Source organism: Neoarius graeffei, chromosome 7 (genome assembly GCF_027579695.1).
Source record: "Neoarius graeffei isolate fNeoGra1 chromosome 7, fNeoGra1.pri, whole genome shotgun sequence".
Classification (NCBI taxonomy): Eukaryota; Metazoa; Chordata; class Actinopteri; order Siluriformes; family Ariidae; genus Neoarius; species Neoarius graeffei.
This window is the reverse complement of record NC_083575.1, coordinates 100,742,069-100,754,964: the sequence shown is the minus strand read 5'-3', so window position 1 is coordinate 100,754,964 and position 12,896 is coordinate 100,742,069. Positions and strand designations below refer to the sequence as shown.

At 45.6% G+C, this 12,896-nt stretch overlaps 2 protein-coding genes across 8 annotated transcripts in view; one reads left to right on the top strand and one right to left on the bottom strand.

Annotated features, from left to right (window-relative positions):
- Nucleotides 1-4,417, bottom strand: part of LOC132889818 (zinc finger protein ZFP2-like) — a 101,776-nt gene extending 97,359 nt beyond the window's left edge. For all 7 annotated transcript variants that reach the window (XM_060926675.1, XM_060926673.1, XM_060926676.1 and 4 more), the window contains exon 1: nt 4,294-4,417. The gene's annotated coding sequence lies outside the window, so the exon portion shown is untranslated. The remainder of the gene's footprint in view (nt 1-4,293) is intronic.
- Nucleotides 4,418-6,598: 2,181 nt separating this feature from the next.
- Nucleotides 6,599-11,940, top strand: LOC132888964 (uncharacterized). Its single transcript, XM_060925045.1, has 6 exons — nt 6,599-8,378; nt 9,365-9,997; nt 10,086-10,190; nt 10,296-10,423; nt 10,510-10,554; nt 11,126-11,940. Exons 2-6 carry the CDS (start codon nt 9,885-9,887, stop codon nt 11,938-11,940), a joined length of 1,206 nt encoding a protein of 401 aa, XP_060781028.1. The 5' UTR covers nt 6,599-8,378; nt 9,365-9,884.
- Nucleotides 11,941-12,896: the final 956 nt, after the last annotated feature.

The following is a 12,896-nucleotide window of genomic DNA, read 5'->3' as shown; positions in this document are numbered from 1 at the left end:
AAATGCGTATTAATTAATAAACAGGTTCTAGATATTAAGAGGTTTGGAGATGACCACAAGTTTGGAGTCTGTACCACATACTTAACATACACATTTTTTTTCCAAGTGTTTTTCAAGGGTTTGCTTAAACTGTTTTTGAGAGTTTTTATTTAGTGGTGTTTGGTGAAATAATTTCCCTTAAATTTAAAATAACGGGAAAATAAGAAACAATCAAAAAGTAATGTTTCAAAGCTGTTTATTAATTCTTTGTACTGCACAAACTAGCCCCATCCTTTTGGCTACGAGCGGAGCCAGCTGGTAGATCAGACTTTTGCCATAGCCGGTCGGCAAAACAGCGAAAACGTCCTTCTTGAAAAGGAATGAGCGGAGAGCCTCTTCCTGCTCATGTTTCAACGAAAACTCCAAGTCTAATTCTTCTAAAACTGATTCCAAAGCGGAGTCAAACGCGCGCTGTTCACTAGCCCGTAGCCATCTTTCCTGCTGTGCTTTCTCCAGCGTCGCGCAGCTTTGTCGTCACTCCTGCAAAAGCCCGCCCAAAGAATCCAAACAAAAACCTTGCGTTGTGATTGGCGGGCACGATTTGATGCCCGGGGTGTTTTTGTTTATATGGTGCGAGGCTAGACCCACTCGCTAGGCAAAAATCTTTTTGGCCGCTAGGCGGGTGGGTCTAGTTTACTAGGCTAATTAGAAGGCACATCGATTTTAGTCCTGCCTTGGCCAGTGCATTCTGAAAGTATGTTTCGGTCTGTAGCCAACAATGCATGTTATTGCAGATCAGATCTCTCCACACAAACTAAAGGCGCAGATGCCGACTTTTTCACGGCTGAATTGTGCAGATCCGATTTTTTTTTTTTTTTAGGGGGGGCGTTGGAGTGTCTGAATAATTTAATCAGAGTAAATTCTGTATTAAAATTACTAAATAAGCAAATGCCGTTACAGTCCATGAAACATAGGAAGTATGAGAAGAAAACAGTAAATCAGAAAGCTGCGCACATTTGCGAAAACGTGCGCAGCTTTCTGATTTACTGTTTTCTTCTCATACTTCCTATGTTTCATGGACTGTAAGGGCATTTGCTTATTTAGTAATTTTAATACAGAATTTACTCTGATTAAATTATTCAGACACTCCAACGTCCCCCCCCCCAACAAAAAAAAAAAATCGGATCTGCACGATTCAGCCGTGAAAAAGACGGCATCCGCCAAAAGGCGCACTGTTTGCATCCCTGTTTAAACTCATAGGTTAACGGACTTTAACCGGCTAATGAGGCTCGGTGGTCGGTCAAGATTTTTTTTTAGTTTTCGCCATCCCTAATGCAGAGCATGTTGGAAGGAGAATGTTGAGGACGGAGCTGCCAGGCAAACAAAAACGAGGAAGGCCAAAGAGGAGATACATGGATGTGGTGAGAGAGGACATGAAAGTGTCAGGTGTGGTAGAGAAGGATGCGGAAGACAGGGAGCAATAGATAGTTTTCACATGACATCACAGAGTCGGGGATTCCCTGGTGGCAGCCATCCTGGAGGGCTAGCTTACCGTACAGGTCACTGAGCACACACTGTAGCGCGCGAGTTACATTCATTTATATATTATTTACAGTTACATTACTACTATTTAAAGCTAGCAATGGTGCACACCTGTTGTATTCACGGCTGTCGTAATAGGTCAGATGATGAAGTCAAGCGGAGCTTTTATGGAATTCCCACTGTACGGGAGCACGAAGGCAAGCAAACAAACTCAGCATACAAAGGAGAAATCTATGGCTTGCGAGAATCAACCGCAAGGATTATCAGCCTTCCAAAACACAGCAAAGTCTGCTCCGATCATTTTATAAGTGGTAAGTTGTTTAAATAAACAATCAATTGTGTTTAAGTTTGTTTTTGGAAACCAAAACATCATGTTAACAATCTCTGGAGAATGCCTAACTGGAACTGCTGAGTGTACGTTTACATTGTAATGTACACTTAATATCACTCGTTTGTCACGTTTCTATTTGACACTTGTCACTTCACTCACGCAAGGGTCATTTTTTTTTTTTTTTTTTTTTTTTTTAAAGATATTTTTTGGGCTTTTTGCACCTTTATTGGATAGGACAGTGTAGAGACAGGAAATGAGCGGGAGAGAGAGAGACGGGGAAGGGATCGGGAAATGACCTCGGGCCGGAATCGAACCCGGGTCGCCCGCATTCATGGCATGGCGCCCTAACCACCTGAGCCACGACGCCCCCTCGCAAGGGTCATTTTTGAAAAACATTTTAGGTCTATTCTGTATGATTTCATTTGTGTTTGGGATGCAAACAGCGCGCCTTTTGGTGGATGCCGCCTGAATCGCGCAGATCCAGTTTTTTTTTTTTTTTGGGGGGGGGGGGGGGTTGGAGTGTCTGATTGTAATTTCAAAGTAAATTCTGTATTAAAATTGCTAAATAAGCAAATCCGTTACAGTCCATGAAACAGGAAGTATAAGGATAAGAAAAAAACAGTTTAAATCGGGAAGCTGCGCACATTTGTGCAGCCCGAGCGGTGTGCAGGACTGTGCAAATGTGCGCAGCTTCCCGATTTAAACTGTTTTTTTCCCTTCCTTATACTTCCTGTTTCATGGACTGTAATGGATTTGCTTATTTAGTAATTTTAATACAGAATTTACTTTGAAATTACAATCAGACACTCCAACGCCCCCCCAAAAAAAAACCAGATGTGCGCGATTCAGGCGGCATCCGCCAAAAGGTGCGCTGTGAATATATAAAGTTGTATATATCAGACAGCCTTTAAAAGTTTGATGAAGTCAGTTTCAGGCTTTGGAGCAGGCTTTGGCAGTTTCAGGCTTTGGCAGCCCTGCATAGTCACTTGAAAATGCATCTTTGTCCACTTCGTAGGGGTCAATTCCCCCAATCAAGGCCAGTTTGGCTGCATACCGTTGTCGTGAGATGTCGTCTAATGTATCTATATACTTCTGTTTGCTTGATTTTGCCGACATTGATCTTTATTTCAGAAAACTGACTATATAACTTCATAAATTCGTCCGAGATAACGTAGCCGGTAGTGGCGATGGTCCGTTTTGTTTGCCCTCCAAGATGGCAGCTGGGGGGGGCGTTCCCCGGAATGCCGTGACGTCAGTGAAAACTATCTATAGAGACGAAAGAGCCGCTGTGGCAACCCCTAATCGGGAGCAGCCAAAAGAAGAAGTCTTCTGATTAATTCCTCGCTCTGCACTGTAACTTTTGTATTTTATCTGTCTTATTCCATTTTAGCTTATTTTCTATTCACTTACTATTTTTAATTGTACTTTAATGTCCATTTATAATGCGTTTCTTCCTCCGTCCATTCACCCCAACACGCTACAATATTATGGCCATTTTCGCACCACAACGTATAAATTTGCCTCGTAACCACTGTCATAAGAAAAAACAAACTACTGCTATATTCCATCTACAATACTTGACGGGGCTTATGCAACCGCTTTTCCAACTTTTCTTTCCGCACGACCGCAATGCATGATGGTATATATTGCTTGGTTAGTGACCACCGGTTGTACACTACTTTTCGAGGTGCATTGTGGGATACTAGGAGTCCACTACATAGGGTGTAATAATTCTCATTATACATTCGGATAGCACTACAAAATGGCGAACTCACTATATAGCGAGTTGTTTCGGACACGGGGCCTGGAAAAAAAAAAAAGCATTAAAGCGGTGGAGATACAAATCACTTCTGGTCACAATTTTAAGAATAAAACCAGAGCCAAAACGGGATGCAGAGATTTGTGAGTTGGGCCTTTAGCCTTGAGTTAAAGTTTTGTTGCTGTCAGAGCTAATTGTTAGAGTTCTCTCTCTCTCAGCCTCAAATCGTCCGCTATGATTTCATCCATTTTCAACGTGTAAAGCTTTCTGCCTAACATACTGCAGAGAGGGTGACGCCGGCCTGATTGGCTAAAAATACGAGGGGAAAAAAGTATACGAGAAATAAAATAGGAATTTCGAGAAATAAATCAACTATTGAAACAAATAATGTTAAAATTCCCAGAAATATAGCCGTTATTTAGAGAAAAAGTCGGACCTGCGCAATTTAGTCGCTATTTAGCAAAACATATTTTTAATTTGATAGAAACAGACTTGAAGTTAAAATTATTTAAAACTACTTTCAACATCTAAACAGGTTTGCCGAACTGCAAATCTCCCTTAGTGGATAAATAGTGCGCTACATAGAATGTACATGGCATTATTTCATACTAAACGTAGTTCACTTAAACAGTGAAGTGGAGGTGTATTTGGAATTCGGCCACACAGCCTCATTTTAACTTACCTCAGAGTTTTAAAGCAGAACAAGGTTTTAAATCCTCAGAGCCAAACACAATAACGTGCTTTTATTTTTATAAATCGAGGGGCTAAAGCTGTTCAGGCGAGCGGCAGCTTTTTCTTCTCCAATGTTTTCTGGCGGTTGGAGAAGCAGCTACTGGACGCGTTAGCGCCACCACCTGGACTGGAGCGGAGTGGAGGACGCCTAACCTCACACACTTCTACTCATAGATTTACATAGAAGACTAGATTCCTCACCGCGTATTGAGGTATTTCACCTGACGTCACAGGGTCACGTGACACCCCGGTGTCCGCCGTTTTGGACGGCAAGCTAGCTAATGTCAACAACAGTAGCTGGTATGTTACTGTAGCAATGTTTACGTTCAATCATTTGGATGACTGTTAAAACCTTTCAGTCTCAAGTTTTTCCTTTACTGGATTTACTAGTTTACTGAGCCAGCCAGCCCCGGAGCACTAACTAGCTAGCGCCAGCCAGCCAGCCAGCCCCGGAGCGCTAACTAGCTAGCGCCAGCCAGCCAGCCAGCCCCGGAGCGCTAACTAGCTAGCGCCAGCCAGCCAGCCAGCCCCGGAGCGCTAGCTAGCTAGCGCCAGCCAGCCAGCCAGCCCCGGAGCGCTAGCTAGCTAGCGCCAGCCAGCCAGCCCCGGAGCGCTAGCTAGCTAGCGCCAGCCAGCCAGCCAGCCAGCCCCGGAGCGCTAGCTAGCTAGCGCCAGCCAGCCCCGGAGCGCTAACTAGCTAGCGCCAGCCAGCCCCGGAGCGCTAACTAGCTAGCGCCAGCCAGCCAGCCAGCCCCGGAGCGCTAACTAGCTAGCGCCAGCCAGCCCCGGAGCGCTAGCTAGCTAGCGCCAGCCAGCCAGCCCCGGAGCGCTAGCTAGCTAGCGCCAGCCAGCCAGCCAGCCCCGGAGCGCTAGCTAGCTAGCTAGCGCCAGCCAGCCAGCCAGCCCCGGAGCGCTAGCTAGCTAGCGCCAGCCAGCCAGCCCCGGAGCGCTAGCTAGCTAGCGCCAGCCAGCCAGCCCCGGAGCGCTAGCTAGCGCCAGCCAGCCAGCCAGCCCCGGAGCGCTAGCTAGCTAGCGCCAGCCAGCCAGCCCCGGAGCGCTAGCTAGCTAGCGCCAGCCAGCCAGCCAGCCCCGGAGCGCTAGCTAGCTAGCGCCAGCCAGCCCCGGAGCGCTAACTAGCTAGCGCCAGCCAGCCCCGGAGCGCTAACTAGCTAGCGCCAGCCAGCCAGCCAGCCCCGGAGCGCTAGCTAGCTAGCGCCAGCCAGCCAGCCAGCCCCGGAGCGCTAGCTAGCTAGCGCCAGCCAGCCAGCCAGCCAGCCCCGGAGCGCTAGCTAGCTAGCGCCAGCCAGCCAGCCAGCCCCGGAGCGCTAGCTAGCTAGCGCCAGCCAGCCAGCCAGCCCCGGAGCGCTAGCTAGCTAGCGCCAGCCAGCCAGCCAGCCCCGGAGCGCTAGCTAGCTAGCGCCAGCCAGCCAGCCAGCCCCGGAGCGCTAGCTAGCTAGCGCCAGCCAGCCAGCCCCGGAGCGCTAGCTAGCTAGCGCCAGCCAGCCAGCCCCGGAGCGCTAACTAGCTAGCGCCAGCCAGCCAGCCCCGGAGCGCTAACTAGCTAGCTAGCGCCAGCCAGCCCGCCCCGGAGCGCTAGCTAGCTAGCGCCAGCCAGCCTGCCCCGGAGCGCGCTCAGTAAACTAGTAAATACAGTAAAGGAAAAACTTATAACGGGCCATGTCTCAACAGACTAAGAAGTTATTTCAATGACATTTAATAACATTTTGTTTATCCTGAGGACCGAAAGTAAATGAAAATGTTAATAAATCTTAGCTGTCAGTGAACAATCCTGGTGGAAGCAGGTAAACGTCGTTCTCTAAGCCTGCTAACCTCAATTTTTGCAAATACCTCTCCCTCTGCTCGCCCTGTAAATGCCCTACGTCGCTGGATAGTGAAGGTGTTTTCTGCATTTCGCTCCTTTTTCTTTTATGTTTTTCGTTTGTCGCCTTCCTCCCATTCAAACTGATTCGAGCCGTGCCGTCCAAAATGGCAGCGTCACATGACTTGGTCACGTGAGTGAAATACCTCAATTCCAGAACGTCCGCACAGGGCGGCCATCTTACCACAGACAAGGGGTATGGAGACTTACGCAAGCACAGCCCAGCACTCACATTATGATTTACAGGAAATCAAAGTACTGACTTTGATGACAAGATGATGTGTGTGTCTGCGTGTGTTTTAATTGTAGATGTTTATATCAGTATGTTTAGTTTTATTTTAACTGCACATTGCAGCCTAGTCAAATGAAATTTCAATCTTCTGTGCTAACATATATTGACTTTGACATGATAATCAGCTTTGAATGTTCTTTTTGTAAATGTAAAGATATCTTTTTATCCTTGGAAGTATAACCACGTGATTAATTAAATGCTTTTTTTTTGTCGCAAACTACCGTGAGTCGCTGTCACTGTTTTATACTATTACTTACTCGGGCAGTGCATTTGTTATTATGCTATGATGCGAGTGTTATTATGCTATGATGCACTGGAGGCTCGTTAATAGGGGCGATTTGGGCGATGCACTCCCAAACAGGGAGGGAGATTTTTTTTTTTTTTTTTTTATCACTCCTACTACCACAGCAACAGTAATGTCATTGTCCAATCAGGCTAAGGTCGCGCCTGGTGTAGCCACGCCCTTTTGGGGCGATTTCTGTCAGGTTCAGATTTGCCCCAAAATCTCCCATTGACACTAATGGTGCGTACGTTTTTTTCGAAAATCATGCTCCCAATGCATTTTCTATTAGGTTTTATGTGCTCGCACAAGCAGCGTGCTTACCCCAGATAGCAGAGGGACGTTGAAACGGCGCCGATTCTTGGTCAGAATGGTCGGTTTCCGTCGTAAGTCAGAAAATCAACGCTGAAACGGCACCGTGAAACGTCGATTTCTCCGCCGTCGGAGAAGGTCGATTTATCACTGTTGAATCACCGTGGGTAAAGGTTGATCTGTCGACCGTCAGAGAAGGTCGAATATACGATGTTGAACCATCATCACTTTTGCCGGCCAGTTTTCAACATTGGTAGGATGAGCAACTAATTGTTCAGAATATAAATTGCCACTGTTTGTCTTATCCTGCTTACACATAGATACGAGTAAATGATATAAGTATAAGTGATCATGATAAGTAAATGATAAAAAAAGAAGAAAAACCAGTTTACTTTCTTAACTCAGCAATGGATTTGACCTTCTATCTTTGAAAGTTTTTTTTGCAAATAACTTAACATTTCCAAGATGATCATAAATTAATTCTGGTGTGACCGGGTGTAATATTGATGATTTTTGTTTATTTCAACGCATATAAACCCATTTACTGATACACACACACACACACACTCCCTCCCAGTGGGGGGAGCACTGATGTTTAAGTGGAGCTTGGACTCTTAGATCGTGAGCGGAAGCCACAAGCAGGGGAGGGGATGGGACTAAAAAGGAAGAGAACATTTTGAACCTTTTTGGACGGAGCATGTGGGGAGTTGTTCTGCTGGTAGCCTAAGGCTAATTTTAGGCCGAGCTGACTCCTGGCATGGCTCATGCGTGTAGCTCCTTGGTCACTGGGTGTGTTTTGACTGCAAAGAGGCGAACATTGAGGCGAGCCCGTGCTCAGCAGGCGCCCCACTGCGAGGAAAGAGGTGAATATTGAGGCGAGCCCGTGCTCAGCAGGCGCCCCACCGCGAGGAAAGAGGCGAATATTGAGCGAATCCGTACTCAACCGGCGCCTCACTGCGAGGGAACAACTGAGAGAATTAGGGACAGGCTCGCGTACGTACTGGCCTCTGTGAACATCACGCCATCAAGGAGTAGCTCCGTAGGACCACCAGTGTACCAGGTCGTTGGATGTCCCACGCTGTCCCATAATGCAGTGCGATTACCACTGCTGTTTACTGGATGACGTCATTTTCGTATATACCTGGGTGCATGTGAAACTCCCACACCACTCGGTTGGATCGCGACTCTCTTGTGGATCAGCCTGCTGTTACGCTTAGACCATTGAGAAAAACACTGGACCACGCTACATCTTCATTCATCCCTGGACATCTGGTACGTAACATTATTCAGTCACTATTAATAAAGGGAATTTCGAATACAATTTCAAGCAGTTTAAGAAATTATGATGAACTTCAGTCATATCACGCGTTGGAGAAATTTCCCTCAACTAGTATCCATTTGAAACAACAACAATGCAGATGCATTATTCAATCGAAAAACGAGTCGAAGTAGTTGTCTTGTTGGAGTGAAAACTTAGCGTTGGTGTGAAAACTTAGCGTTTAAATCGAGCATGTAGGCCTAGGTTGCATGTCGTTTTGAGCTGACCTGTTCTTTTGTGTAGCCATGGGTCGCGCCTCGCGGCCATGAACTTTAAAGATTATCCAGGCTATCAACGCTTCTGTAGTGACCACTTTGTTTGAGGTACCACGAACGAAATTGCTTATATTCCCTCAACTAATACAATAAACATGCAGATGCATTGTTTAGTCGAAAACTAGTCAAAGTAGTGGTCTTGATGGAGTGAAAACAAAGCATTTCAATCGAGTATATAGGCCGTGGTTATAACCGGTAGCTATACCCGGCTTGAGGGGGCTGGGCTTTGTAACGCTGTAGGCCTATACTGCCCTACAAAGCCAAAAGACCTTAACTCATCAGACTCATTACAGGCTTCTGCCTTGGTTTTCCCTTTGCTTTTGGAAGTTGCGGTAAAAACGACGTCTTATTGTTACCAGAAAAAAACAGAAATGACTCGAAATAATTCATCACATGATACAACTGATGTCATCTGTTCCAAAAATGGCAATAACTCATGTTGACCTTAAGTGATATTAAGGTCTTTTGGCTTTGTAGGGCAGTACGGGTCGCAGCCATTAGAACATGACTCCAGACATTGTTAAAACATTGTTGGTATTAAAACAGAACTTTCTATAAAACAATTGTTTGAACTGTGTGTGTGTGTGTGTAAGGTTATTTCAAATGTAATGACGTAAATGTTGTTGTCTTTGTTCCCCCCATGTTTACCTCAATGGAATCTGAAGACCACTACCCCGTCATTCCCTCAAAAGGTACTGCAGACATTTATTTCTTTAGGGAAGAGAACATGGCTTCTTATTGGTCAAAAAGAAGACGTGTTGTGACAGCTACTGAAATGTCAGAAAGGCAGATTCTGTCCGATTTTGAGTCAGCTCTGGGTAATCCTGCTGCTCAAGTCTCTCCTTCAATTGCATCACCCAGGCCTGCATCATCAATGGGTTTAGATGAGGATGGTGGGGATTCTGTTGAGTTGGGAGGGTGCAGTAATGCAGAGTCTGACAGCAGTAGCATGTCTTCAGAGGGTGACACACACAAAGAAACACATCTTTACTTATGCATTAGAAGGAATCTGGACAGTTGGAGTACTCCAGCTGGATGGCAGGCACTAACTATCCTTTCCATGGAGTACTTTTTTTATTTTTTTTTATTATAGATGGCACAGATTTGGAAAGTTGTGGAATTCCAAGACCGGAGTGCAGCAGATGTGCCGTCCAGCTGGGTGGTAGATGTTGACGGAGAAGTGGGATGCTACTGGCCACCCTTTGGCGGAAACAAAGCTGTGAAGGCCGCCATGAACTGCACCCCCCTGGGACAAGGATGGCGATTCCATCAAAAAATAAGGGTGCTGGCAACCTGTGGTGAGCTGCATAGCTACTTCATTAAACCAATGACAATACTTCAATACTGCATTAAGCCAATTTCATTAAGACTGCCTTCCCTTTCAAGCACCTTTGCCAAAGCAAGACGTTACCTGACCCGATCGCTTGAGGAAGGCTGCCTTACAGCAGACCTGCAATCGGATGATGGTGAGATGGGGCCAAGGAAAAGACGGTAAAAGTGTTTTCTTTTTTAAATCACAACTTGCAGTTATAAGTTAAATTACGGTTTCATTTGTGTTTTGAGCTGTGTCAGTAAGGTCCTGGGTTTATTTTAAAGACCAAACAAAAGGTATTTGGAGGAGGACAGCGAGGAGGAGGCAGGACCAAGCCGTAGGGGGAGGAGGCCACCATCTATTGACGCCACTCAGCTGGACAGCGAGTGGCAATTCCCCTCCCTTAATGAAGGTGACTATCTGTACCACTTGTTGTTGTTGTTCTACTAAAGACCTAGAAGTTGTCTGAAATAATAATGCTTTCATTTCCGTCTTCAGACACCCAGCCAGGCCTGTTTCTTCACAGCCAGCCATTAACTCATGGTAACTGTGCATTTCCTTTATTTATGCCAGAAATCAGTCAGGCAGAGGTCAAGCAGGGTGCAAATCTGGTCTGTTCCTCTCATATACGGACTCCCCAAGATTCACAAGGAAGGAGCTCCACTCAGACCTATCATCAGCAGTATAAACTCTGTCACCTATAACATTGCCAAACACCTAGCCACCATCCTGGCTCCTCTTGTTGGGAATACGCTACATCATGTCAAAAACTCCCAAGATTTTGCTACTAAAGTTGCAGACCTCAAACTAGACTCAGATGAAACCATGGTTTCTTACGATGTCACTTCTCTTTTCACCTGCATTCCCACCACAGAAGCAGTTGAATCTGTTAGAAAATGACTCCTTCAAGACAACACCTTACTAGATAGAACGAATCTCACCACGGACCAGATTTGCACCCTGCTTGACCTCTGCCTGACTACCACTTATTTCCAGTTTAATGAAAGTTTCTACAGACAGAAGCATGGATGTGCCATGGGCTCACCGGTGTCCCCTATTGTGGCCAATCTTTACATGGAGGAAGTGGAACATAAAGCTTTGACCACTTTTTCAGGAGTTGCTCCCAGCCACTGGTTCAGATATGTGGATGACACCTTGGTTAAAATCAAAACCCATGAAGTGGAAGCCTTCTCTAAACACGTCAATGCAGTGGATATCAACATCAATTTCACTCGGGAGGACATAAGTGGGAATAATCTAGCCTTCTTGGATTGTGATGTACACATTAGACAAGACAGAAGCCTTAGCATCGAGGTGTACCGGAAACTGACACACACGGACCAGTACCTACTCTTCGACTCTCACCACCCACTGGAACACAAATTGGGGGTCATTAGCACCTTGCAACACAGGGCTCAGAACATCCCTACAATGGTAGAGGGAAAAGAGAAGGAGCAGAATCACATCAGGAAAGCACTTCAGAACTGCGGGTATCCCAACTGGTCTTTCTTCAAGAGCAGAAAAAGGAACATAACGGACAAGGAGGATAACAGGAACAAACGCAAGAACATTGTCATTCCCTACATTTCTGGTCTATCTGAGAAACTCCGGAGGATCTGCTACAAACACAACATTCCGGTATGTTTCAGACCCAGTAACACCCTGAAGCAGAAACTGGTCCACCCTAAGGACAGAATACCCAAACACAAACAAGACAACGTAGTGTATGCAATTCAGTGCAGTGAGGAATGCACGGATTCGTATATTGGTGAAACCAAACAACCACTTCACAGGCGTATGGCTCAACACAGGAGAGCCAGTTCCTCAGGCCAGGACTCTGCTGTCTACCTTCATCTCAACAACAAAGGACACTCATTTCAGGATTGCAAAGTATGCATTTTAGCCATTTATCCATTTATGTACTTTTAATATGTTTGAAAATTGTTATTCAATTTCTGTGATAACAATTGTGATATTTTGTGATATATAAAACTTGTGATAGTAATATTTCTTAAATTTATTTTACTAATAATATTATTAATGTTATTTTTATACACTTTGTTTACTTATACATTTTTGTAATTTTTGTCCTCCATCATATTGTCATCATTTTGTAATTTTTTATGAGGACCACAATGGAAATAAGTCATTTTATTAGACTTTTTTGTGTCATCCCCGTTTTTTTTACGTCTTTACAATAATTAAATGTGTATTTTATTGTAAATGTACATGTGGAAAACCTAAATAAAATCAAATCAAATCAGCCAGAGAGGATCGTTGGTATGAGCGAGGAGTTAAAGAAGCCATTTTTGTCAACCTGGAACGGCCATCACTGAACAGAGGTGGGGGTCTAATGCCGCTTTTCCACTACCAACGCGGCTGAGTCGGGCTGAGCTGTGCCGTGCTGAGTCGAGCTGAGCGGGGCTGTTGGAGTTGCATTTCGACTACAACCGCGCTGAACCGTGCTGGCTGGAAGTGGGTGGACACATTGGGTGGAGTTAGCAAAAGTGGGTGGACGTCAGGTGATGTCGTTAAGCAGCACAAACAGTAACATCAGTGATCTTTTAAGCGGTAGTCTCACGACCCGAATAGTAAACAATAAACATGGAGGACATGGAGTCGTTAGTGTTGCTGGTCTTGGTGCTGTGGCTTGTTGTCACCGACAACGCGAACAGATACTGGCAAGAGCGTATAGATGAGGTGAGGCGCATAAGGCTTCAGAAATTCTCGTAATTCGTAATTCTTCTCCTTCCGGGTTTGCGGTGTTTACAGATCCCAGCGCGCTTGCGGGGCGTGTGTGGGCATGTGAGGACACTCCTCCTCACCAATCAGTGCACAGGGGAGTGTCTGCTCATGCCCCCAGCCTCACTCGGCTCGGTTTGGCT